The sequence below is a fragment of the Copadichromis virginalis genome, linkage group LG19, assembly GCF_057382275.1.
Source record: "Copadichromis virginalis isolate Kocher_CV1m ecotype Utaka linkage group LG19, C_Virginalis_male_GT1.1, whole genome shotgun sequence".
NCBI lineage: Eukaryota > Metazoa > Chordata > Actinopteri > Cichliformes > Cichlidae > Copadichromis > Copadichromis virginalis.
Genome location: NC_140636.1, coordinates 16,325,692 through 16,353,437, shown reverse-complemented (window position 1 = coordinate 16,353,437; position 27,746 = coordinate 16,325,692). Strand labels below are relative to the sequence as shown.

General features: G+C 43.8%; 1 protein-coding gene across 3 annotated transcripts in view; it reads left to right on the top strand.

Moving 5' to 3' along the window:
• The window catches only part of runx3 (RUNX family transcription factor 3), a 48,516-nt gene that overhangs the window by 4,693 nt on the left and 16,077 nt on the right, over window positions 1-27,746 (top strand). For 2 of the 3 annotated variants that reach the window (XM_085442524.1, XM_085442525.1), the window contains 3 exons: window positions 14,811-15,052; window positions 15,754-15,910; window positions 17,374-17,478. In XM_085442524.1, coding sequence (XP_085298650.1) covers window positions 14,811-15,052; window positions 15,754-15,910; window positions 17,374-17,478 — 504 coding nt within the window. Of the gene's footprint in view, window positions 1-5,491; window positions 5,613-14,810; window positions 15,053-15,753; window positions 15,911-17,373; window positions 17,479-27,746 lie in introns of those variants that run through there. The other variant, XM_085442526.1, reaches the window with a different exon arrangement.

Here is a 27,746-nt window from a genome sequence, read left to right as displayed (position 1 = left end):
CTCTTCAACTTTGGTGAGTCATCTCTTTACGGTTAATTTGCTTCGCTTACGAGCTGATGATATTTCATACGTTAAAATGATTAAATCCAAACTGTTATTAGACTCTTCATGATCTCATTCATCCTGCACAGCGGACAGCTAAATTAAGGAAAAGCTCCTCTTGCAATTTGGCTATTTAATTTTGTTTTAAACCTACGCCCTAAACCACAGGCCGGCCTCACAGCTTATTACATGGTAAGGCTGGGATTGCAGAAAAAACAGGAGTATTATTGTTAGCTAATTTATGTATTATTAACCTAAATTTATGCAGCAATTATGCCGGTGCATGGAATTTGCTTGCAATTTTCGGCAAAACTGGAAATAAGATAAACAATTCTTAGTAAAACCTGAAATAAGCATTTGTTTCATCACAGGCTTAGTTTGCTTTCAGGGATTTGGCTACAATTAGAGAGCCGTGTCCTGCGCTTGACTCAGATGAAGAGGACTTGTTGTTCGGACCCCTCCCTTTGTCGTTAGGCTGATGTTGTCGACAGCATCTCTTCTGCGGCAGTAAAAGAGGTGAAGCAAAAACTGCCTGTGACTAAGCACAACGCCGATTCCTGCGCACTTTTGTTTTTGACATTACAGTCGCATTCTAACCCACAAATTACTTTAATGGGCAGGCATGGGTCTGCGCCGCGGCACATAAACTGACTCAAACTTATGGAGATCCCACATGTTCAGAAACATATCAGCAGGCAGAAACTTCTAATTTTTTTTTTAAATGAAATGGCGAGCAAAGAAAGAGTACTTTATCATGTGTGAAAGGTTAGCAAAGATCTAAGGCTCAGAGCAACTCATTCTGTCACCATCAGAAGGATTAAAGGCAGTGTTTTTCACAGACAAAAATCCTTCCTCCACACTGAATCTTCACTTCAGTATGACCAACTTTAATCATGCTCAAAACATCCTTATAGCCTATCCTCCTTCCCATAAGCAATAAAGAAAACACTTAATTACGGTGGAGGAAAAATGCAGATAATGATAGGATGTGAGCGGCTGCAGGCAATGAAATGTTTTCTGATTCTCTATTTTCCTCCATTTTCCCAGAATTTTTTTTCTTGACTTGTTTACATACAGCTAATTGTCATTGCTGCAATAAAACATGTTTTTTGGGTTGCTTCTTCCCTCCCCTCAAACATAACTTTAACCACAGGGAATTGATTTTTGTGGAAAGAGCATTTCAAAAATGGGATTTTAGTTTTCTCTCAGGCTCATCGGGGGAAACGGATGAGTAACGATGCTGCAGTAACGCGCCAACTAAATGTGCTTTTTGTCTTTAGCACTGAAGAGGGTGGGGGTGGGCAAATTGGGAAAAAAACCCAAAACAAAGACGTATTGCTATGACCAACATATTACTGAGGAATTAGTCAGACATCGTGGGAAAAACGTACTGTCTGAGATGTAATGACTGATATCACTCTCACATAGTATTGATACTGCCAGTTAGCTTAGCTTAGCAAGTGTGGCAAACCTGCGTCTGGCTTTAACAGTTTTATTTCATAGCTACAAAAGCTAAAGAATAATAATGACAATTGGCATCATGTGTCTGACGGCTCTGTGGTCAGATTCTGTGTCTTTTGAAGCGCTCAGCGACGAGGAAGTCGCAGCGTCTGGATAAGAAACAGTCTGACACTTGCCCCCCTCCCCCCCTTGTAAAAGCCAAAATTAGTTTTACGCTTTGTTTCTCAATTAAGTTTTTTCTTCCAGTATATTTCCCAAAATGTCTGACTACTCGTTTAAAAAAAGATGTTTCCTTAAATTAATTTAAAATTACTATCTACTTCCTCCACAAATGCTGCCCGTATATTATTCCCGTATTTGTCTACATTGTGAAACTTCATGCAGAATTAAGATAACGATCTCCTGTCCCTGTGCTGCAGCAGGTTTTTGCCCTAAAGTAAACTCAGGGAGCCTGTACTTTCTCTGCAGCTGCTCACTTCTGTATTATTTCAGTAGGAAACACCATGCCAGGGATTCCCCCTCAGCTGTGCAGCAGAAGTGGCCCCTCCATTTCTTCTCCTTAGTCTGTCTGCACTGAGGTCACTCTGTCTGCTGCAAATACCGTTCTCACGATCGCAGCCGTCACGAGCGTAAACGTACAGACCGGCGGTGATGTGTATAGGCTGCGTGCACGCACATATCCAAGTCCACCGCCAGACTCCTCCCCGTGCTGACTCAGAGAGGACCGTGCATGTCAACATGATGACTTTGACGTTTTCCCCGCTGTAAATGCTGTCTGACCTCACCATAATAGCTGGTCAGGACTAACATATGGTCTCCTGATGCCTTAGTCCAGCAGAATTACCCACATGGTGACTAAACACACACAGGACTTAACAGGAAAATATCAGCAACCGCCTTCATGATTTTATAAGGTGTTGCAAGCTTAAAAAAATATTTAACCGACTACTGTGTACTGTGGTTACTACTGTAATGTCGGGACTGAGATGGTGGTAACCAAATAAGCATTTCCTGTGAGACTGTAAAACTTTGAAAATCTTGTGACTTGGAAAGAGACTCAATTTATTTTATCCTGTTAGATATGAAGTGTTGTAGAAGTGGTCCCGAACATCTGGAGTTGGGCTGCCCCTAAAGCTCAGTAAGAAGGAGTCAAGAAACCTTTTCAAGAAATGTTAAACTACATCTTCATCACGATGTGTGCTTTCAGTTATCAAAATGTCTCATTCTACTGGTGGTGGTCAGAGGGCCCGGTGGCGCCAGTGTCCGGCAGCCTCGCCTCTGTCAGTGCGCCCCAGGGTGGCTGTGGCTACAATGTAGCTTTCCATCACCAGTGTGTGAATGTGTGTGTGAATGGGTGGATGACTGAGTGTGTAAAGCGCTTTAGGGTCCTTAAGGACTAGGAAAGCGCTTTACAAATACAGACCATTTACCATTTACATCTATCCATCCATGAGCTGAAGACTATTTCGGCTGAATTCGGGTAAGAGGCAGTGAAATTGAGACAACGCCTAAACCACTGTCTCAGGTATCAACAGGAACTGGTTTACTTACTTTTAGTTGCTACTCTTTATGTTTAGTCATCAATTTCAGATTCTTATCAATTATTTTAGGCAACATTTCAAGATGGTTTCTTCTGTCTAGCCCTTTCAACCACGAATCCATACCGGTAGCTAAGAATTTTCCAAATTGTTATTTAGAATTTTAGCTAGCTCTTTCAACATGGTTAGCCTCTAATTAGCCACAATGTTAGGTAACAGTTTCATCTTATGTATGTGTACTTGTAGTAAGCGATTTCAAGTGTTTTTTAGCCCTTTTTGACTATTTGTTATATATTTAGCATCTTTATTTTGGTCATCTGTTCATTTGTTAACTTTTTTTTAAATAGCTAATCTAGTTTCTTGCTACATGGTTATCTAGCTGATTGGTTAAGGCTACGTTAGATGAAGTTCTCAGCTAAATGGAGGCATTCATCTTTCCACTTTTATAGTAAGACAGCCGAATCTGTTAACACTGCCAACCTGGCAGAAAGACGTGTGTGTGTATGTGTGTGTCAGACGAGCCTGATGGACGTGAACACAGCTTTTCCCCTTTAATCAGCGTGATGACACAAGAGGCAGACAGCAAGCCAGTCTTTCAGCCAGTATAAAGTTTGATTAACCTAATCACCAGGCAGCCAGACTCGAGGCTACTGATTGGGTTTACAAACGCTCCTTGTCATCGTTGTGTCATTAGCTCGTCGTTAGCTGTGGCCGCCTTGACGTGGAGCAGCGACATGCCGGGCGTAAACACAGCAATCAGGGGATTAGAGTGCAGTTACAGCAAAGCCTCGATGGACGCCTCAGGCTCTGAGTCAAAGAAGGGAAAGTCCTGCCTTACTATGCAAGCTCCACGTGGCCGGGGTGCTAACTGTACTCGGGCAATGCCACTGCTGATTAGTGATGGAGATGATGAGAGGAAACATTCAGTCACTTCAGACCCGCGGATGGTTTCCTGGAGTACAATTATACCTAGTATTTGACTGGCGTAATGACTTGAATGGAAGGACTCTAGTGAAAATACGTTTTTGCCTTCAATTGAGTTTACTTAATCTAAAACTGGGAATCGACCCAAAAAAGACACACAGACACATGGCTACATGCAAGACTGAGTGACATTTGGAGATAATTCACTTTCTTTTGGATTACTTTGTAATCAATCGCAGTGATTGACAATAATCATTTACTGTGCAAAAGATTAAATTTATGAGGGATGACAGTATTATGCATCTAAGTGCTTTCCAAAACTGTTTGGCTTGAAGGCTGAGGGCCACCACACCCTTGTTTCCTTACGATGAAAAGCCCAGAGGGCCAGTCGAGTACTTTCCAAGAGTTGTCTCACGTCTGCAGAGGAAAGTGGCATGGACACTTGTCAGGAAACCAGCGCCGGGTTCCTGTTCAAATCTGGTCGAATTCTGCAGTGAGTCAGATGGTGCTCGGGAAGCTGACCCTCTGAAGAGGGAAATAAATGCAAATTCAATATTTGGGGGCTCTTTGAAGTCTCTCTGCACTTGAATGAGTGTGACAGAACCTGGAATGACCCTCGAGAGAGAGTCCCTTCAGCGACGAGAGGAGATGGAAGAGACGAACGCTGATGACAACAGCTTAAAAGTCAAAAACATGAACATTGTCTGGATTTGTGTGTCCCCGTAAAGCGACTTTGAATGTGTGCACATGCACAGCGAGCAGTGATGACTAAGGCTTTTGATTTTAAATGCACAACACCACTAATAACAAAACATTCGTGCGTTTTGCCTGTCAGCATTCGTGCCGTTCGTGTCACACGTTACATACCTTGCCGTGCTCCTTCACAGTTTAAAGTAACAGAAACCTCGTCTCAAAAAGTAAAACATGTGGCTTTTGTTGCAGAGAGGAATGAACAACAGCATTCCATGTGCAACCACATCAAAGGTTTCCCTCGCCATGGGGCTAAACGAGGGCAGACTGTCTTGCTCGCCCCTCCTGTCACGACTGCCACTAATTAACCAGATATTAAAAGTGACACTTGCTCTTCATCAGCTATACTTCTCTTTAGCTTTTAAACATGTAGCGTTTCTCTTTGAGAGCCATCGAGTGGGGACCGCCACACAACACGCACAAAGAGGCATTGTCTGCTGGTGAAAATGTGGTTTACAGCCTCTGCTATAATGGCTTGGTGGTTGCTGGAAGCCATGTGCACTTCCTAATATTCGGCTCACATGCGATTTCATTTTGAGAAAAAGCCGAGCTTTTGGGCTTTGCTTTTGTGCGAGCGGGACGCCTCACAACTTATTTTCTGAGCTGACGGGCTCCTTTACCCCCTCCCTACTCTTCACCCCCTTTTCCCCTCTCTGGTGGCGCTACTATATTTGTGTGGGATCTCCAGCGATGGAAGAGTAGACGCAGGCTGCGTTGCCAGTCAAACGTGTTTGGGCTGTCAGACTGAACGGCTTCCAGCGCTGCGATCTGTCTCCTCTCCTCGCCAGTGGGAGCTGTTTGATCTGACAGAGAGACTCCATTAGAGACACAGGGAAGTTCAACTGCTGGGAGGTTGGATGGCTTCAGCAGTCAGAGTAGCAGCCCAGAGAGGAAAAGGTTTGCACACACAGTCTGGTTGCAATCTTGGTGTCTGTGCTGTGTATCTATAAATGTCTCTGAGTATTAGCTGTCCTTCTAGTAGGTGTGTGTGGTGACACAGCCGGGGCTGACATACTTTGGGGGCTCTGTTGGGCAAAAGGGGGCGATGACGCGGTGAGTAATGATATCATAAACGTGTGTCGCTGCTTTGCTGGGCTGAAATGACAGACAGCCGGAGAGCGAGAGAGATTCTCTGCTGAGGCAGTATGAAGTGAAGCAACTAAGCTGTGTTGGGTTTTTTCTTCTGCACACACACCATAGTTTGCCCTCGGTCTCACGGTGGTGATGACCTCATAAACCCGAGCCACAGTCCAACAGAGTCGAGTAGATGTTGGTGTCAGCGTGTTGAAAATGGTAGACGATGGTTAGCATCAACGCGCATCATTGGTTCAGCCACAGACCGTCACTGCACCGCCTGAATTTAATGCGGCTGCAACTTCCAGTAATCAGGAGGAACTCGGCTCTCCGAGACAACTTTACAAACAAGATCAGGGGATTAGAGTCGGACTCGTGTTAATGTCACCTGCTCGCACTGTGCGATACCTGGTAAAACGGAGACAGGCAAGTGAATTGATGTGGCTCCTGTGAAAGATTTGTCTGCCGATCTGTGTGCGGCAGCTGGGCTCTGGCACGGCTCTGGCACCGGGGCTGCATGGCAGTTAAACTGTCACTGTCAGGAACTGTAAATCTTTTGCAGAAGGTGAATGCAGCAGCATGACAGCGGCACAGGTGTGTACACAAGTGTGTGCGTGTGTGTGTTTACCACTCACACTACTACATTTGCTCGTCTCTTTTCCTGTCTGCCCGTGAGGAGAGGAGCACTCTCCAAAATTTCGGCCACATTTGGCAAAGTCAAAGTGATTGAGGACAGTCCGTGTGTGTGTCTGCATGTGTGTGTGAGAGAGAGAAACTGTAGGGGGTGGGGGTGCTGTCACTTTGGCAACACAACTGCACATATTGCAGCGATTACCACAGCGGAAAAATGTTTTTCTGCAACATGCAATTACTACAGATTACAGATTGCCGTCCTTGCATCAGAAGCTCTCGCCAGAAAAGGAGAAACACTGTGCATTTGTGTGCATATGTGTTTGTGTGTGTGTGTCGTTACACACAAATAGACAGAGACACGGAGACAAAGAAAGATGAGAAATGATTATAGCTCACACTAAAAACCACAACTGAAAAAAATAGGGGAGTTGACGTATTTATGGGTCTCATTTAGATTTAAAAGTTATACTGACTTACTCGGGTAAATAAAGAAAGAAAAAAATGCAATCTGTCCTTCAGTAAAAGTAGAGCAGGTCACATTTTCAAGGCCTTTTGTCCATCATCATCAACATTATGAGAAACGTATACTGGTGCTCTTGTAGAGTATACAAGCCTATATGCCTCCAGTTTAAGGCTTTGCATTTTGTTCCACGTTACAAATCACCCTGAATATCAAAAAGCTTCTTCAGGTCATACTAAACAATATAGCCCAAAAGTGGTGCCCCGCAGCAAGGCAGGGCCCTATTTACAAACCCACCAGATCAAAACTCAACCCAAAAGTGCTCCTATAATAGCACTGGGGCCTTTTGGTGAGCTTACCATCCAATGCTACTTTTAGTGGGTTTCCAAAGAATAAACAGGCCTGCCAACCACATCACAGGCCTCTGACTGTCATCGTTGGGTGAGTGTACCCGACGGATGATGTGAGGGCGGAGCGACCGTGACACCGAGGTTTACGGCGAGTTCCCCCCCGCCTGGCTCGGGGGTGGGGTGAACTGGCATTGAAAGGATGGGTGGGGAGGAGGGGGACCTAAACTGACTTGCAGCAGATTCTTTAAAACAGCCACAACAATCCAAAAATGCTCCATGACAAGTCAAATTCTACTCAAATGAAAAAACTGGAGTATTATTAACAAATACCAAAGTGAGAAACTGACAATAAAGTGGCATTTTTTACGCAACCATTAGTTTCCGTAAGCTAGTGGGCATTAAGGACGTAAGCTGAAGCAGCATTTAATAGAATAGATGCGCGCGTTGTTCATGGTAAATTTACATTTTTATTTGGAGTAGAAACAATTGCCGTTTTGCAAAAACTACATAGGCACGAATCATCTTTTAACCCTCAACTCACCAAGCTGCTTAGCAACAGAACTCACTTATTTTACTTCTTATTGGCTCTTGTTGTCTTTATCATCTTCTGATTCCATTAATTGTTGTTCCTAATCACTTTTTATGGAAAAATAACTTAACGAGGATGGTCTCTGGCAGTTGATCCGGTGTCGTTGTCACGTTGAGCATTCAGGCTTCGCAGCAGTAAATCTTCCGGCTCTCAGGCTGTTAGCCACAAGTTTAGCAGCAAAGCATCAATAATAAAATCAAAGCCTCGAATGTTAAAAGACATACTTATATTAGTCGAGTCCCCATATAACTTTATAATCTCCATTGCACTCTTTATACCATATGTAGAGGAGCATTAACACATTTATGCTCAGAAGCATTTAAAAACATCACCGAGGCACAAAGACGTCTGTGACCCCACACAGTTACTTCAAAGTTAACAGCGACTGTTTCATTCATCAAAATGTGTTCATTCTGTTGGCTGTTAGGGAAAATCTAAACACTCGTCTTATTAAATATTAGAATGTACTTGACAGAAAACAATATTTAATGCAGTTAGTTATGCACTGAAATCGGTGGCCTTTCATCCTTGCTGGGTTTCATCACTTGAACATTTATTTTGTGGACATAAGTGTCTCTTGTCTTGGGCTCACAGGTTAGGCGGCTACTTCCTCCTTTGTCTTGTGGTCGATTTTATTTTTCACAATTAATTCCACACCCATTTTTATCATTTTATTTCCCGTTCCCAGAGTCTGCTTGTCATTGTCGGTTTTTACTAAAATCGCTTATGTTGAAACATTATAGAAAGTGTACCTTTCAATTGGTTTCAATTTCTGTCTTACTTCAGTGGCTTCTCAATTAGAACAGCTTGCTTTCTCTATGACACGGTGCAGCAAAGATGTTACCTTATATGGGCGTGGCAGGCTGCTGATCGCAAACGGTGTGCAAGCACCTGTCAGATTATCGAATCGAAATGATTCTGCATTGTGTGCAAAGTACGAACACTTGCAGTGCAGTTGTGTTATTTTTGCTCCTAATTTTGCCCCAGTGAGTATTATAATGGCTGTATTATAAATGGGTACACGTTGGTTTCTGCACTAGTTTGAGTTGTGTTGCTTTAAATAATTACATATAGAATTCAAATATTTAATTACAGGTTTAGAGTGAAGCCGTTTCAGAAGTTTGGCATAACAAGAAATTATTTAATAACCTAAATAATGATTTGGTTGGAGTTTAATTGGGTGTATTTGTTAGACTTAAGTATTTTGAACATAAAATCTTAATTTGACAACTACATGCTGTGCCAAATATTTCCATTATATTATGATAATTTCAGTCCCTGTAATCAACGCAAACTGTTTAGATTTATAAAATATTAGCATTACAGAGTCATCATGTCAGTTGTTTGGTTGCCATTAAAGTGTGATTTTAGTTTTTCTGCCATAATCACTCAGAAGATTTCCTGCATTCGTCGAACAAACGCACTGTTGCGTCTTTCCAGCGTTGCAGCACCGGGCTGGTCAAAATCGACGCTACCAAACTCATAATGCAGTCAATATGGGATGAAGTGATGAAGCACCGTTTGGTGGGTCTGAAGATGAATGCAGTCTTTAAGAAGGCCATTTACATTCAGCAGACAGAAATAAAAACGTAGCTGCAGTCGTTCCCCCAACAGCCATTACGTTGCTAAATTGATTCAGGAGGCTTTAATAAGCCCTTGGCTCCACTCTGCACCTTTTTTTAAATGTATGCAGCGTATTAAAGATGCATGAGATGAATGTGCTCATTGTCTCCTCCGGTGACTGCCTGATCACAGCTCATCATGCTTACATAGTAATTAGCTGCTGGGTTTGGAAGTGTCACCATCCTCTTCATCATCTCTGGAATCAAATATACTCTAAATGCCTTCAAGGATCTGAAACTGAGGCCCGAGTACAAGGCGGCAGGCGGTGGGGGGTGAACGCTGAAGAAAACTATAGAAATGAAAATGAAAATAAAGACTTTTGGGGTCATTAGGAGCTCAAACAAAGTTTACGTACACAGATGCATTCCAGCCATCATTAAAACTAACACAGGCGACCTTGCTGGAGAAAAAGTAACATGCAAATTTACATGATCAAAATTGTTCAATGTGTTTCCCATTTTCTTGCCCGAACATCAAAATGGACAAAAATGACCGCCAATTGTGATGTGCTGACACATTCTGTAATCAAGATTTGAGAAAGAATCAGGCATCAGAGCAGCAAGAGCCCCAAACCCAAACAGTCTGTACCCACTCACTGTTGTTTAAAAGTTTCTCCATATACTTGTGTATATAAACACTCTGACGCTAGAATATGATTTGGCTTTGAGGGGACTAGCACAAATGGCTTTGGTGACTTACATCATGCTTAGAAGTCTAATCACAGACACTCTTGTCATATCAAGCAGAAAAAGTCCATTTCATAGCGAGCTGCATTTTGAAAAAAAGCAAAAAGGGGGAAAAAGGGAGGGAAGGGTAAACAAGCTTGGCGTTCCACAGTCACCACAGAATTCATCATTCATACAAAAAAATACCCCAAGCCCCAAAGTAGAGCTAATTTAATCCAAGAGGAATAAAACTCCATTTCATAGAAGTCGTCCATTCAGAACACTCAGATTTCCACTGAGCAGAAACCCCCGGCTGAAATTCGAGCAGACACTTTTCGGAAGGAATGCATTCGGTGGGTTGAGGGCCAAAGCTTGCCCTGTAATTTGTGAATGTACAGAAATGTGTGACCGCCGCAGCTCCTCTAAAGATAGAAATCTTTGTCTTATGTCATCGCTGAACCTCAAACTATTTCTAATTGCCCCCATAGCCCCCTTTTCCAAATGAATAGCTACCCATCCAAAGGCTTATGTGTGCATGTCTGAAAATAGCCTGGGAGTTTACACAGGCTAATAGATCATATTCGAGGGGGGAAAAAAAAGAAAAACTTTAAAGAGATCTCGACATATCTGAGACTGTCCCCATCTTCAAAGTGGCTTTTAAGTGGCACTGAAAGCAGTGTGGTTGGCATTTAGAGCCAGGTATACCTTTACAGACCCCAAAGGCTTTGCTGTTTCTCCACTAATAGGGATCATACTCATATTAGTCTTTACAATCTGACTCATTGCACACAGAACCCAAAGCAAGCAGGGTTTCCTTTGGCTTTAAATTCACAGAAGACTTTGTAAAGATTCCACAAAACCTTTGAACTCCTTTTTTTTTTTTTTTTATTCGACTTGTCCAGAGTGTCTAAAATGCCCCATTTCAGATTTGTTTTACTGCGGTGCTTCAGACAGACTGTGTGATGCTTTCTGATGCTGAGGAGACCCCTTCTTTTGTTCTGATTCAGGCCAGGAAAACAGATGAAGGCAACTTCTCAACCACAGGTTTTCACAGAGCAACCGTCAGTAAACAATGATGTGATTTCTTGATTTATATCTGAAGGATCTGTTTTCTTTTCATCCCTGAATGCTCAAGAATCTTATACGCTGAGGCCTTTTTGAGGTGGGTCCTGGGTTTCACATGTCCTCCAGGAGTTCTGTCTTGATTTCAGGCTCAGCCCACTCGGATCATTAAAAATCGTTCAGGGGCACGGCGGGCTCCGTCCTCGATGCCTGTGCGGCTGAAACTGTAGAAACTGCATGTTGAAATGTGGAGGTCTAAATGTGACAGGCGCCCGGAGCACACATTAAGGCTGAGTGGGGTATAGCTGGGGCGTGTGGTCACATATTAATAATGAACTAGGGCAGGAGGATGACTAAAATACCACCAGCATTGTCACTGTCCCAGTCCAGCTGTGCTTTTTTAAAATAGAGGCAGTGTGACAGCTAATCTGATCCGATTTATTTATTGTTTTAATTCAGGGAGGTCAGGTTGTACAGCTCTAAGCTTCTGTGATTTGGAGATTTCTCACATCAGGTAAAAAAAATAAATACCAACAGTGTCAACACATAAAGCAATTATTTATGCTGCTGTCTTCTGTGAACCAGGGATAAGTGTGATGGTGGCTTTGCTACCATAAAATATTTCTTTTTTTTTTCTCATGTGCTTTCAGTGCGTAATTTTTTTTCAAAGCTTTGCTCAAACCCTCTGAACCGCTGTCCTACATTACAAAAAACAAGCAACCACAGACAAGGAGTGTGAGAGTGTTAAAACAAGCCTGCACATTAATATTTCTCACAGCATTCAGCCCAGAAGGAAAGAGAGAGAAGGGCACGCAGGTAGAATTTCACAGAATTTATTTAGAGAACTAAAGTTTAGCAACACTTGGCTGGCACTCTGCGCACACGGTTGTGCAACGTTACCATTGTAAATATTAATGAATGTTGCACAGATGCGCCAACAATGATCAACTGATGTTTGCTGATAGCTATTAGGAAATAAAATTGAGTTTTCAGACGATTTTAACATCTTAAAATTTTAGAATGATGTTTATAATGTTTCTGTCTAAGCTCTGCATCCTGCTGTGTGACTGCAGCTCTGATCACTGCGGCAGGAAAGGTTAAGGGAAACCACTCCGACGAGCTACTTAGCTGCTCTCAATTAATTATATTGCAAACAAACAGCGTTAAAAAACTGCACACACACTATGAAAATTTTACTAAAACATATATTCGCTGAATTTAATTCATTAATTATTATTTTACGTTTTGTGGCATTTTTAAATCAAAACTACCAAATTTCTAGAGCGTAATGCTTTCTCTCCTAATCGATCACTCCTCGCCAAACTCAGTAAAATGTGCACACGGTATTTTTAAGCGATGTTTAAAAGCCTGTCTGTGCATTTAAAATGAATTACAGCAGACACACACACACAAAAAAACTCTCAGAGAATTGAATCTATAAATGATGTATGTAGACGCGCAAATATCGCATTTTATTCATTCAGTTGGCTTCAATGAGAAGTTTTTAAACGAATAAATGTGCGTGCTCTAATAAGAATTTTTATTTCCCGACAATAACACATTTTATTGTGATCCGGGCAAATATCTCACACGTGGATGTGAATATGAAAATGCCCGGGGAGCAAATCTCCCACCAGCTAAACAGAAATTCCCCCCAAAAATCAAAAATATGTTTAAGCGTTTGGCCTAAAGTCGAAATTAATTCAGATTTCCGACTCATCTCAGGGAGCAGATAAAAGTTTCCTCTGCAGATGTGAAATGTCTGCTTCTCAGACCGCCGGGGCTGTCAGCGATTGAAAAGGCAAATGCGCCAACTAGTGTCAAAAAGTAGCACGGCGGAAGGCTTTAGCAGGGTGTGCCGTCATTTGATGTAACCCTCAACATTTCTAATGAATTCAGCCTCTGGCACACACGCATTGACTCTGTTATGTTCTTTGATGTGGAAAAAACACATTTGCTTGTTTGCTTTAGTTTTTTTTATTGAATTCCGCTCAGTCAATTAAAATGATATGGATCTATCTTAAACCCATAATTTCACTTTATGAAAATTTAGAGATGGTGCGAAGCCTCGAGATATAATAGCGTCTAAAATGAATAAATGAGATTGAAACCGCAGACCTGTGCAGTCTCGGGCCTTCTTTAGATCACTTCCAAACAGCTGAGTTCAGAGGAGGCTGTGTGATAAACCAGCGTGGAGATAAAGATGCACACCTTTGATCTTATATAATATTTTAACGATTAAGGTGGTGCCCTGTGACACTCGGGATTTACAGTAAATCTCCACAGAAGCCAAACGCAAGATTTATTCTTAAGCGCTATAGTCCATCAAATTCACCATTTAAAGCATCTGCTTATTTCATTAATAGTCATAATAAAAATAATAATTTAAGCAAAAGTATTTGCTTGCATGCTGGTTTTGTTTTCGTAAGTTATATCTGGCGTCTCTTATTCTGAAAAAATAAAATAAAAATAAAACATTTCCTCTTAACGCACGCTGTCTCCTGCTTTCTGTTTCATGTAAAAAGCGTGTGTAGCGCATAAAAACACAGAGAAAAGCAGAGATATGTATCAATAATTTAGATCGTGTGTGTGACAACAGTGCATAGCTGCAGAGGGAGCACCGGCGAGTTTGATTGGTCTGATGAAAGCCCAGCCCAGTAGATTCATTGGTCGAAATCATCTCCACACTCCCAACCACTAAACACTAAAATGACTAGGGTAAAATAATATCGCGGCACTCTGCACCCTGTTCATCCTCACGGCTTCTTCTTGCGCCCTAAAGGATAACTTTTAAAGGAAATCCAACTGGAGCGACAGGATCGTTCCCATTATTCCAGAGTTGTGTTGGTTTTGGGTTTTTTTTTTTTTTTTGTGGGAACACCTAAACTGGGATACGGTTGCGAGAACTTTTACGCAAGAAACAGGACATCGCTGTGCTTTAACTGCAGTTTGACTGTAGATATTCGAGTTTGAGAAATTTAATTAGACTTTTTTGTTTTGTTTTGTTTTTAAACCAGCGGTGAAAAAAGTTTCTGGTGAAATCAGCGGGAGGCGTCTGCTTAAAAAGAAAATCGCTGTTTAGTCGAGACATTTTTTTGGTTTTAGTTAGGCGGATTAATTTTTTTTAAATATATCGCGCCTGGATTACCTGTGCCAACAGACTCTTACCGATCTGCAGAAAAATATTTGGGAGATTCATTCACTTATTTGCGAGTTTGAGTGAGATCTCGGGCAGTTTGTGGTGCTTATATTCAGTTCTCACGCGGCAGAAAGAAATCCACGGTGTGCGGCAGACGCGAGCACCGATATAAGACAAGCTGAGCGCTGCCGCAGAGCTTTTATTTGCACGTCTTTGCTGAAATTAGAGCAAACCTTGTCGGCTCTGGTGCTGCTCGAGCCGACACATTATGTGCAGATGATCTAGCCACACAGTCACCAGTTTGTAGTTTCTGTTCAGGTAGCGAGGCTCTTTCCACTCTGCGCTCTCGCCTCCAACCTTTGCGCCAACACAGTGGACTCTTGACACCAGCATCGTCTGGAGAGACAGACAAAAACTTTTCCCTCCAAAGAGTTTTGCTCCTCTGATCCGACCCAGTCAGGTGGCACTGACCCAAGCTGTTGTGATGCATATTCCCGTAGAGCCGCCGACCACCAGACGGTTCACGCCGCCCTCCACATCCTTCCCCTGCAGCAAGATTGGAGACAGCAACGGGGCCATGGCCACCGCAGGGCCCATCAGGTCAAGACCGGACACCAGGAACGTGGTGGACGTCCTTGCGGACCACGCGGGCGAGCTGGTCCGGACCGACAGCCCGAACTTCCTCTGCTCTGTGCTGCCGTCTCACTGGAGGTGCAACAAGACGCTCCCCGTGGCTTTCAAGGCAAGACACATCGCTCCTTATTATCATGTGTTATGTTTTTCATTTAATAATTCCCACTGCAGGCCTCTAACTTCCTTAAATGTACGAGTAAAGAAAAAAAAAGAAGAACAAAAAATAAATAAATTAAAACCAAGCAAATGGGACTTGAGGAAGTAATCCATTTTCTTTTATTTAGAATTATCTGATGGGATTTTTGGGTGACTTTCAGTTTTTGCTTTGAGTGAAATTTTAAATATCAAATCGTAAAAATAACATTTGCTTTTTTAGGCTTTAAATTGCACAATAAGGGATAAGAAATTTAAGTGCAAGTAGCAAGAGCAGCTGAATTAATATTTTGTACCTTTATGTGTTTCTGGATTACGCAATGTTGACGCTTCCTGAGTCAATTCTTGTGTTTTTATCAGTTAACTGTCTTTGTCATGTGTTCGGATCCGCTCGGATGAGGACATCACAGTCACAGAACGTGTAGTGAAATTTATATGATTTCTTTGTTAACGTGATGACATTGTCTACTTTAAAAAAATCTCCAAGCTGCATAATTCAATCAGCAGTTTATTGTTGACATTGTGTTCAAATTGTACAATGTACGATTTCTAACTTAATATTACGAAACAGTCGGATGCGGTTTTACGCGCGCATTGAGCACATTTGCTTTGATGACCCGAGTGACCAACATCTTTTTTTCCCTCTCCTGCGCTCAGGTTGTGGCTCTTGGTGACGTCCCCGACGGGACTCTGGTCACCGTGATGGCCGGAAACGACGAGAACTACTCGGCCGAGCTGAGGAACGCCTCGGCTGTAATGAAGAACCAGGTGGCTCGCTTCAACGACCTGCGCTTCGTGGGCAGGAGCGGACGAGGTGAGCGTAACCTCTGAAACTCTCTCTCTCTCTCTTTCTCTCTCTCGCTCTCTCTCTCTTTCTCTCTCTCTCTCTCTCTCTCTCTCTCTCTCTCTCTCTCTCTCTCTCTCTCTCTCTCTCTCTCACACACACACACACACACACACACACACACACACACAAACGATGAGGGAATGTCTGCGTGTAATGCATTTGAAAACACATAATAATAGATCATATTTCTGGGCACAGAAAAAAACAAACAAAAAACGAGTGACAACATATTATTTTTGAGAGAACGCGGATGATATGAAACTAAATATTTTGCACAGGCTGCACCGCTGCGCGTATTAAAATACAGCTCGCGCATAAATACTTTTCTGTCAGTTTTGGGGATGATTTCTGTTGCTGAGATAATTCTGCAAATGTGGAAGCGTTTATGTTTGGGTACGACGAGTGCCCACACCTTGCCAACTGACGTCCACGGGTGTCATCAGAAACATCTGGCCTGCGTCACGGTATGCAGCTGCAATGTGGCTGTATAATTTTCTTAATCCGAGGGAATACAAATAATCATCGACGTGGTGCAAGTCGGAGGGATGGATGAGAAACCACCGTGCAATTTATGTCCCGGGGCAATTTGTCAAATAATCCCCGCCACAGTTTAGGATGCGTGCATCTTATGGACTATTGCGCACTATTTATCACGGTTATTGCGTTTAATTGCTGTATAAAAATTCCCACGTCAACAGGCTCGTTTCCAGGATGTTGTGGTCAAACCATAGGCCTACCGTGTACCATTTTATGCTATATTGAGAAAATCAAAACAGCGCAAAGTTCAAGTAAATATGGTCAACTTAAATAATAAAAGAGAACGATTTTAAAAGCCTCATCGGAGTCATTTCGCTTCTCTCCGTGAGGCCATTTCTGGATTTTATATTTCTATTTTTTATCTGATTGTCTTTTCCATGATTTTTTTTAAGTAGTTCGTACCTTTTATTTCTGCAGCCAATTAGCCCACCCACATGAGGATTTTATGTCTGTCTTCCCACTCAGTCTCCATTTAACAAGGGACGCTATTCTCAGAGCCTGGGACGAGCGCCGGACTCCCTGCGTGGTCCAGCCTTCCTCTCTCTGCACTTTGATGCAGAATGGGAGCGAGAGCCTGCCTTGTTGAACAATAAACTCTTGCTGTAAGCTCTTTGGCACAATCTGGAAGACATTCCCTCAATAATCCAAATCATACCCGCAGCCAGACCGTCAAAAGAGAGCCGGTCCTTGGCTTCTTCTCTTTCTTCTTCTTATTATTTAATTTGAATTCAAAGGCTGCAGCAGCGGGACGAAAGCCGGTGATGATTTGAGGTTGAACAAGCGAAGTATTGTTGTGAGAAGAGAGAAAATAAGTTTTGCAGATCATTCTAAACGGTCGTTTACAAAGAAGAATAAATAACACTCATGAACGCGATTTGGTTGCTGTGCTGCAGGAAAGAGCTTCACTCTGACCATCACCGTGTTCACTGGACCGCCTCAGGTGGCCACGTACCACCGCGCCATCAAAGTGACCGTGGACGGACCCCGCGAACCACGCAGTAAGTGCACACGCACACGCACAAAGAGACCCACTCACACTAGCATTATTGCTAAAATGCATTGAGGTGCGATGCTGCACAGCACTGTCAGCGTCGACTCCCGATTCTCTAAGTGTGGGTGTCAGTAAACCCACTGGCTTCTTGAATGTAGATGAGAGTCTTACACTGAGCAGGCCTGAAAGCAAGTGCAAGTGCATTCGTGGGTGTGCAGTGCCTTGGTGAAGGGAGAGCTAGAGAATCAGTTCACACGATCAAGATGTGCTAGAAAATCCAGTTTCCCCTAGATTTCTTTTGGGGTTAAGGCTTGGGTTTTGGGGTTAAGATTAGAGTGAAGTTTGGGTTAAGCTTGGGTTATGGTAAGCCTCTAGAGAATGAATGTAGGGCAATATATTGTCCTCACTTAAATAGTAGGGTAGGCTTGTGTGTCTGTGTGTGTGTGCAGCAGGGGCACAGGGAAGGGCCCTGTCAGAGGAAACTGTAAAGCATATTAAGGCAAAACCCAAGACCACTAAGAGGAGCTGAGTGAGTCTCCAAGCCGCAGGTGGCTCAGCTCAGTGGAACCCTCCTCCTCCTCCTCCTCCTCACTCCTACCTTCTTCAGCGCTGGTCAGAGGGGTCGTACTGTACCTGCCTGCACAACCACATAAGTGGCTCGTTGATTTAACACAGGGCAGACTCCAGCCACCGTTAGCCCTGGCAGGAAGGCACGGCATGCTAAAGCTGTTAGCGCCATCCTTCAGCCACAGCTACATGCTCTTGTGGTTTGATGCTTCTAGTGCGAGGGATGGTGAAAGCAGAGGTACTCAGATGACTCAGTCACTGACGGTTAGAGCTGTATGCGTGCATTTTTATTTTTTAATGAGCTCAAGGTGAGATAGATATGAGAAATAGGATTTTCTGATAGTTTCTATGGAGGAATCTTACTTATCAGGGTTGCTTAGAGGTGGATAACTGCGGCTTATGCGGAAGTGGGTTCTTTAGAACCGGTGAACATGGAGCACACAGGGGACAGAGAGAGTGGCAGCGAGAGCCACATGAAAGGACACGGTTAGCAAAGGGAGCTCAGGGGGCATGGAGTGAGAAGCATCAAGCCCCCCACCCCCACTCCTCACCCTGCCAAACTAAGTGCCGTCTATTTGCAGAGGTATAAAAGAGAACAGCGAGTAGATAATAATAAACGCTGTGTGTGTGTGCGGGCATGGTTTCAATTTGATTGTATTCTGTTCAAATAGGAAAAAAAAGAAGCTGAATGTGTGTGCGAGTGCATCAAGTGCATTCTCTGGTTCATCTGCAAGTGTGTCGGTGTGAAATAACTGTGTACGTTAATGCTGTCTCCTGTCTGTCTGTCAACAAGTTACGGCTTCAGCTGAGGCGTCAGAGAGGCCGTGCTACTTTTACACTGGCGCTGGGTGCTATAAAGTAACACTGTTTAATTTAGGGCAGGAGGAATTTAGAGCTCCATTAAACTCTGTTACACTGTGCTGAGAGGAAATTCACAGAATGACAGAAAAGAAACGTCTGAATATGATTTCAATATTCATGAACTCGAACTAAAGCCCCCTCAATTTCAAACACAGACTGGTGGCCTTTTGTGCAAAGGTTAAAATGCACTCTGTGAGGAGACCAGGATAGAGGGAGCATTTTGAAACGCAGCACATTTATATTGTTCATTATGCTGGTTTCAATGTGGTGTGTCTGATCTGAGGCCGAGATGAGCTTAGTTCGTAAAAAAAGAAAGAAAAAAAAACTCAAAATAGAAACCTCACAAGATGAGATTAAGGGCCTCTCTTATTTAAACAAGAAGCACATTCTGAGACTATATCAGACAGAACAGGAACACACACCAACATTCAGACATTATTAGGACCATAAAATTAATCAGATCATTTTCTAACCACAAGGCAGCACATTGCAACTGTGCAACGTGTCGAGCCAAATGTTGCGAGGCGCTTCTGCCAACACACAAAACTGCATTTTTTAAAAATTATGAATGTCATCTCAGAGACAGTTTTACATGCAAAAACTGCTTTTCTTTTGGTTGTTGTTAGTCAACGATTACACACAACGATGCCTGTACATCTTGGTCAGTGCCGGGCTCACCTGTCTGCAGGCTGGCAGGCCGCTAGGCCCGGCCGTGCGGGGCTTTGCAGGCTGTTTGTGTACGGCCTGCATTTGCATTGCTGCCTGTCGAGCCATGGCAGGAGCTGGCAGCGAAGGGAAGGAGGGATTTTAATGTTTACGGATCTAGTCGAGAGAACCTGATGGACAGGACTGCAGCGGTGGCTCGCCTGCGGCAATGTAACAAAGAATGCTATGCTTGAAAGCGCTCGAGCAGTAAGGGAAACACTTACGCTATGAGTACAGTTGTGTACACTAATGTATATCCACATGCCCAGACACACAGCATCACGGTCATGAATGCACACAGACAGAATTCTGTTCCTGAACAGTATTTTTGTCTCCCTTGCTGCTGATTTCCTCATCAAACATCCGGCATTTGTCATCCTAATCCACCCCCACCCCCCAATCTATCTGTCAGACTTTAATATCAAACTTCTGCTGAGCCCAAACTGGAAGCACAACTGTTGATGAAAGCTCTCCCTCCAGTTTCGTCTGAGCTCTAACAAAATATCACATCCAGCAACAAGAGAGGGCATGCTGAGCTAGAAAAAGACAGAAAGGCAAAAAAGGAAAGCAGATGACTGAAGTGTCGAGTCCCTCCCCTGTTTGTCGCTGCTATCAGATGCCTCCACACAACAGCTCATACGCCCGAGCAGGGTTATTCTCACCGATTAATCCCTCAGCTATATTTTTGTTGCCCTTCTCACCACCTCGCTTATACATGACATCAACTGCTGCCTATTTAGCCCCGGGGGAAGGGCCCGTTTGTATTTCTGTATCTCTCAACCTGAAATGAATCAGTTCCCCGAAAGACCTTGCTGTGGGTCAAGGCAGAGAGTTCAGACAAAATAAAGCTCTTTCGTTAAGGCTGACAAATAACAAGTATATGGTGTCAAAAAAATTATATAAATTTAATATCTGACAGCAGATTAGAGACTTGTCTGTGTGTGAGAAATCAGTTCAGCTATGAGTGTGTGTTTGTAATGTCACTAACTAGAAAATAGCTTCCACACATTTTCAGCTGAATCTTAAATATCTAGTTTTAACTCTGCCTCTGCGCCCTGCTGTGGAGATCCCCCCCGCCCTATTTTTTGGAGATATGTGCTGTGCCCCATGTTTCGTTATTAGTAGCACATCATAACCAAGATATTAAAAAACTAAAACCAAACAAAATGATCCATAAAACCTTGATGTGAGCAGTTTCACGTGGGAACTATTTCCTCTTTAACTGAACTGCACCTGCCAACTATGTCAGTATGCAGAAGAAAATGCTTCTCTACCTGCAATAGGAGGGTCACGCTTGTGACAGCGTGTAAACATTAATGCTGTAACTCAACTGAGCTGTAATATTATCTAGCTGCGTGTTTCCTTTGGTTGGCGGGTGCGCTTCGGTAGAAACAAAATAGTTCCTATGTGAAACCGCTCCCAATGAGGTTTGTGGATTTTTTTTTTTGAGTAACCGTGTCGTGGTTGCTGTTGAGTTTTTCAAATGAATTTTCGAGTGCCATCTCATTTAATCAGAGTAATATAATCAAGACGGATAAATAACACTAGAAGCGAAACGATGAATATGAACTGTTAGATAGATTGGCTCATTATTTTTTGTGCACGTATGAGGTGATGAGATTTGCACAGACTGTTGTTTGCTGAATGCTGAAGATGCGGCAGCTCGTTCCACCTGAGCGACGTCAAAGTGCTCATTTGTCTTGTGATACTTGAGAATGATACACGTGAAAACATCGTAACCACTAACAGAATTACACAGCATACGTGCAGTACCTGTATACATACAGCCAGAGCTGACACACTTTCCCACCAACACAGGCCCACGCATCCAAAATCACACAAGTACTGTCGTGTTTTGTTGCCTGTGTTTACTCGGTTGGGTGTGTTCCTACAGCTCCATGAGGAGAATGGTGGGCGTAGGGAGGTAGTCAGGGAGGGAGGGGAGGGGGGTCGGGTGCATGTTAGAGTTGGCGGGTTGATTTTATTTGCATTTGGCACACAGACTGTACAAAGTATGCAAATAGACAAACAATGACATTTGCTGTGTTATTTTTCCTGTGATATTGCAGTCGCTCTGCAAAGTAAACAAAGAGATAGCATGAATGCTGCTGCGTATGCATTTGCGTGTGCGGGTGCCCAGCTTATGCACCTGCCAGGTGCATCTCTTTAAGTGCAGCCACGCCCATGCTCCGCAGATCACATGAAAGGATCCCCCTCGGTGCGAATTGCTCTCTCAAAGAAAACTTTGATGTTTGAAAATGGAGATGGGTGTCTTTGAAAGAAAGGCCTACAGGTGTATCAGTGCCACGGGAGGGGGGGGGAAGCGGCGTGCGTGATGCCGGGTGCTTTCCTGACTACGAGATGTTATAACCTGGAGACATAGCAGCCTGCTCATGCACACAGTCACACATACACAGACAAATAGTGGCGAGCCTCAACGATCAACCTCATGACCACCTAATTTATGATTTGGTTGAGACGAGAATCTGCCTCAACACCACACAGAGACAGATGGGAACTGATAAAGGGCAGATTTTATATCTTTTCGAAGAAATGACACTCAGTGGCGTCTGCACTGACTGGAGCCTGTCGACTGTGGTCTTTCTCCCCCCCCGGGGTCACTCCAGATGCATCATACTTGGCTTCAGTGATTAGACATAGAACAAATATTGGCTAACTGATAAATCCACTGGAATGCAGTGGTACATATTGAATAGTTCTGAACTGATTTCAGAGAGGAACTCGTGTACTGGGACAAACCATCCATTTTGAGCTTTCAGACTTGTGACGGGAAGCAGATGAGGGCCATATCATGCATATCCGTAAGCTTTAGAAGCAGCCACTCAGCTGCTAATTATTTTCTCATGTCTTTTTTCGTTGTGAGTGTAACATGATCAAATTTTGTCGTGGGAGGATAAATAAAGGACTGAGATGGAAGCTCTCTGACCACTGTTGCCACCTTAACCACATCTAGAAGCTTTGAGGCCAATTCTCTTTGAGGACGAGACGCGCACTCGTGCATTCACACACAGTTGTAGGTAATCCTGCTTAAGCTTTTGCACTTAGGCTTTCCTGTGAAAGCAGAGCTAATTAGTTTAAATACATCGGCCGAATTGTGATATAAACAAAGAAATTGCAGCCATTAGCCAATCACGGGCACCGTTTTTTCTCCTCTTCTCCCTTTGCTGCCTCTGTTTGTTGTTCGGCATATTGCTGCAGTGTCAATGCACAAGTTTCAGCTGTATGAGGAAAAAGAAGAACATTGTCCACATTTTGAAACAGTGCAGTGAATCCTCCTCCTTCAGGCCTGCTGATGACTGTTGGAGGCACGCGCACACACACACACACACACACACACACACACACACACACACACACACACAAGCTTTGGGGTAAAATGCCCTTTCTTTTTCCGCTCAGACACAAATTTCCTCCCCATATTCACTGACGGCGAATAGAACAGCAGGACGTCCCAGGAATTACCAAATTATTTACAGAGGTCCCAGACGGCACTTTTAATTCAGTCTTATGATGCAAGCAGAAGACACATTCTCATAATCAAATAAGAAGTCGGGCCAACATCTCCACTCAGCTCTCTCCACCTACCCACTCCCCTGCAAACTCAGCAGCCAAGCGTCTTTCCTGTTTACTTACCTATGACTTGAAGTAAAATGCCCACTCTGTGTGTGCTCACTCTTCCTTATTTACACTGACCCATACAGGAGGGAGCCATTACGACCTTTCAGCTGTAATTCAATAAAAGTTCCGATCTGCATTTAGAAAAATAAATGGCCCATGAGTGGAGGAATATTTTTCTCCCCCGCTGGATTATGACAATAAACCGTTTTCTGCGTTGGGGCAAAGAGTGCAAGGGGTGGGTGGGGGGGCGGTTTGTGGGAAGAAGGCACCTGCTGGTTACTGGAAAAGACGCTGTGTACCACCACCCTGCGGTTTGGATATTTATTTCTTCAGGCCTTAATGGTTAGGAACAGTGAGCAAATAATAGGTGCAGCAAGAACTTTTCTTTTGCTTCCAGCAGTGGAGAAAGTTGTAATTCTGTAGGTAAACACAGACTGGAATCATCAGAGCAAAGGAGAGGTCAGTCTTGTAACCTTGACACTTCTGCAACAGTCCACCAAGAGCATTAAAAAAAAAACAAAGAAAAAAAACAAAACAGACACACAGAGAAAGAACTGAAAGTAAAAAAAATAAATAAAAAAATTTATGCGTGCCTACATGATGGAAAATTCACACATTTTACATTTCACACATTTTGCTCTGACCCACCTGGAATCTTAATCTTGTCATTCAGTGGAACTCTGTGTGTTTGCGTGTGTGTTTAGGGGCAAATGCACTCATTTTTGCACATAATTGTGTGTGAGCTACTATGCACGGAGGTGTGAACCCATAGCCGTTTGACACATCTGCTGGCGTTGCATTGATGTATGTGACAGCAGCAGCTTGTCTTCCTTTCCCACAGCTCTGCGAGGCCCCCACCTTTCACCCAGCACCTCGCTACTTAGAGCGACCTGACTACCACGCAGACGCGAGCGTAAACACACACACAGATGTGCACAACAACCTCATTCACCGTTTGAGCTAAAATAACACACTCAGAGCAGCTTATTGCTTTAATATGATCTGTCACCCGAGCCAAATAGGCCTTCTGTGCACAACAAGGCCAAAGCAGCAGCAGCACTGCAAAGTCTGCAGGCATTCAGCCAAAAGGCCTGCAAAACAGCTCCACTCATATCACCCCCCAACACGCCTCAGAAGACAGTTACACACACACACACACAAAAGTACAGAAAGGCCAGACAAAAGAGGGATGATTGCTCTCAATGTGCTACGGGCCTTGCTGTATTGTTCTAGAATCTGGGTGTACTATTTTGGCACCCCCTCACCTCACCCTCTTTGCCTGCCTCAACCTGCCTCGCTGCAGGGCTGTCCTTGTGTGGCACTGCTTCTGTTCCACACACACACACACACACACACACACACACACACACGCAAAGCACTTTATCCCCTTATCAGAAAAGGAAGGCTTCGCTCTTTGCTCAAACAGTCTCATGTAGCAACTTCCGTTGTGAGCAGCTTGTGTTAGGCCTACGAGGGGGATTTTCACAGTGCTGATGTCCCCAGAGACAGGCTGATGCATCTGCCTCAGGGACCAGACGGTCCCCCAGCTGTGGCCGTAGAGGATGATAAAAGCATGCCACAACTTTTGTTGACGTCCCCCTGAAAGCCTAAATAATGTTTCCGCAAAAAAAAAAAGAAAAAAAAAAAACTAAAAGCGCTGCTGTGTTTATGATAGACACTTTAGCTCACACTTATATCCAGAGATACAGTTTGTCATTATCATGAAGTGAGCGCACAGAGTTGTAAAACTTTACGCATTTATTCATAAGGACGTACGGGAGCGTTATGTAAATGAGTTTAAAGCAGTGTAATGTCTGAGTGTGGCAAGCATCGACTCATTTAGGCCCAGACGAGACAGCCACAATCACCAGCCAAGGGTAAAACCCACATCCTTCAGGGTCAGCCTCAAAACAAGAACTTTGATTTGCCCCACTGTAAATACCCAATGGTGTGATTGGTGGCCTTGGGAAGCACAGAGCCAAATGCACTGCTGCAGAAAAGTGTTTTGGGCTGTGCTCATAATAGAATGAAAAGGGAAGTAAACGAAAAGGGTGGCAGAAAGAAGCAGGGTGGGAACGTGACGGGGGGGGGGTTCAGGTCCACTAGAGAGGAGGAAGAGGAAGACAGGTGTACAAGGTTTTGCTCAACACATGTTGAAACGTCCCCAGTGTCTGTTGAGGGCAAACGGAAGTTTGCTCGCAGGCAAGTAGGCCCCACTGCAACATGTGTTCAACTGTCACCCCGGTACACTGTCGAGTTTCAGAAGTTAGATAAGGATGCAGCTTGTTTTCATATCTTTTCAAGACTTTAGTTTCAGTGCGCTAGCACAAAAAACAAGGGCTTCCCTGACCTAAAACTTGTGGTATTATTAAAATGATTCAATAATGCAACAAAAAAAGCTCACCCAGCTGCCATTTTGTGTACTTTGCGCTGGACTCGGGAATGCTCCTTACACTACCCAAACATTGTTTTTTTATGCAATTCAATACCATGCATACATAGACAGTCCAGACATAGTTTTCACTGTGATACATGCACTCCACATTAATTCTTGTCTGTTATCAGGGGCCTATCAAGTCCATTTATACGACGAAAACAAATATTTACACTTCAAATATATTCACTGCAGAGCTGGGTCACAGCCAAAGCACGTATTGGCCTTTGCTGTTCAGATAGAGTTTCACTTTGTCCCTGAAAAAGAACCCAGCCCTTAACTAAAAAGGGCTTGTGTTTAATGTGTCTCCCTTTGGACGGCAACATATGTTTCTTTCTTTTAAAGGAGGCAGAGACAGACAGACAGACAGAAAACGAGAGGAGAAGTAGAGAAAAGTGCGAGGGTGAAGGAAGGAAACAGGTCGCACTGGGTGATCGTTCAGCTGTGGCATCGTGTTAAAGTCCTGGCAGTCACCTCGCTGAGCAAACACTGCCTCCCTGTTGAGCTGATACGGGTTTTGTGAAGGGAAGGCTGGGCAACGCTCGGTGGAGATTGTTCGTGCGGTCTGGTCTTCGAAACGCCCACGTGCAGTGTGAGGAAGAACATAACTTTACACTTTTCGCACGTTTTACACCTGAACTTACCTCAAAATGCTTCAAAGCACAGACACAAAAGAGCAAAGCAATGCTGCAGTGAAGATAAAACACTATCAGGAAATAAAAGCACACACACACACATACACACGCGAAACAAAGCAGGGCTGGGAACGGCACACCCATCTCTTCAAAACACAGCCATCGCCTTTCACTACATTGTTAATACCAGACATTTTATATCAAGCATTTTATTTGTTCTTCATAGACTTCCATAATGCTTTCAGATGATGCGACCACTACTCTGAGAGGAGGCTAGTAAATCTACAACCTTTAGCATCCATTTTCAGCTCTGGATGCATATTGAGCGCTGCTGTTTAGGCCTCATGTGTGCATTGCCTCCCATCTCCCAGCTCTATCTTGTGGTTATGATATCATAGAGAGAAAAACAAAGGCATTCTTTCCTAAGTGCACACTAACACATTAAATATTCATCTGACCACAGAAACCCCTCTGAAATGGGGCTGGTGTGGAGCACCGGCACCCCTCTGGCCCTCCAAGCCCTGCAGAGTAGAAGTCAAATGTTGGCGGTTGGACTTGACACAAAGCAGCTATAGCCGGGGTCAGCTGGCCAAAGAGACTCTTATGCGGATCATTTAGACAGCTATTAAAACTTTTCTACAGGGAGCAACAGTTTTCTTTTTAAGACACTTGCCATGTGCAGAAATGGCAAAATTCCTGCTTCAAGCTACACGGGCAGTCCGAAGCTCATGCCCTACCACCTCTGATCACAATTTCCCAGTAAGGCTTACAGGCTCACACAGACAAAAGGGACGAGGAGTAAAACTGAGAGGAGGTGCCGAAAGCTTCAAGCCACCTCCCAGTCGACGTGCAATGTTTAGAGCAACTGCAAGGCCAGGGTTAATGAGCGCCAGGTCTTGTTCTAATGATGCCACCGCTCGCTCACTCCTTCCAAACATCGCCCTCTCACAAGCCACTAAACCCCCTGCTGGAAGCTGCGAACAGTGTGTCGCTAAAGCATCCCTGCCAACTGGAACTGGGCCACGGGATCCACAGCTCAAGTGTGTTCATGTGCATGTTTGTGGGTAACTGAATGATCACTTTCATCCCTAAAGAGTCAGCCAATTCATCTCAGACCACCAGTGGCCACAGAAAAACTGACCAATTATCATTTTTTTCCCCCGTGCTGCCTGTCTTTTTTTCCAACCAGAGAGCAGTGGGATGTATCATTTCCCCGACCTCAGCCGTTTGAGGTGGTGTAAATCTCTTAATAACTACACAAGGACACATATAGGGGCTATATTTGGAGGACTGCTTCCCCTGGCCGCCCCTGCTCTGGCTTGGAACAGACAGTAGCCACAGTGTCTATGTGGGTTATGGAGCCTGTACCAGGCGCTGTGTGTGTGTGTGTGTGTGTGTGTGTGTGTGTGTGTGTGTGTGTGTGTGTGTGTGTGT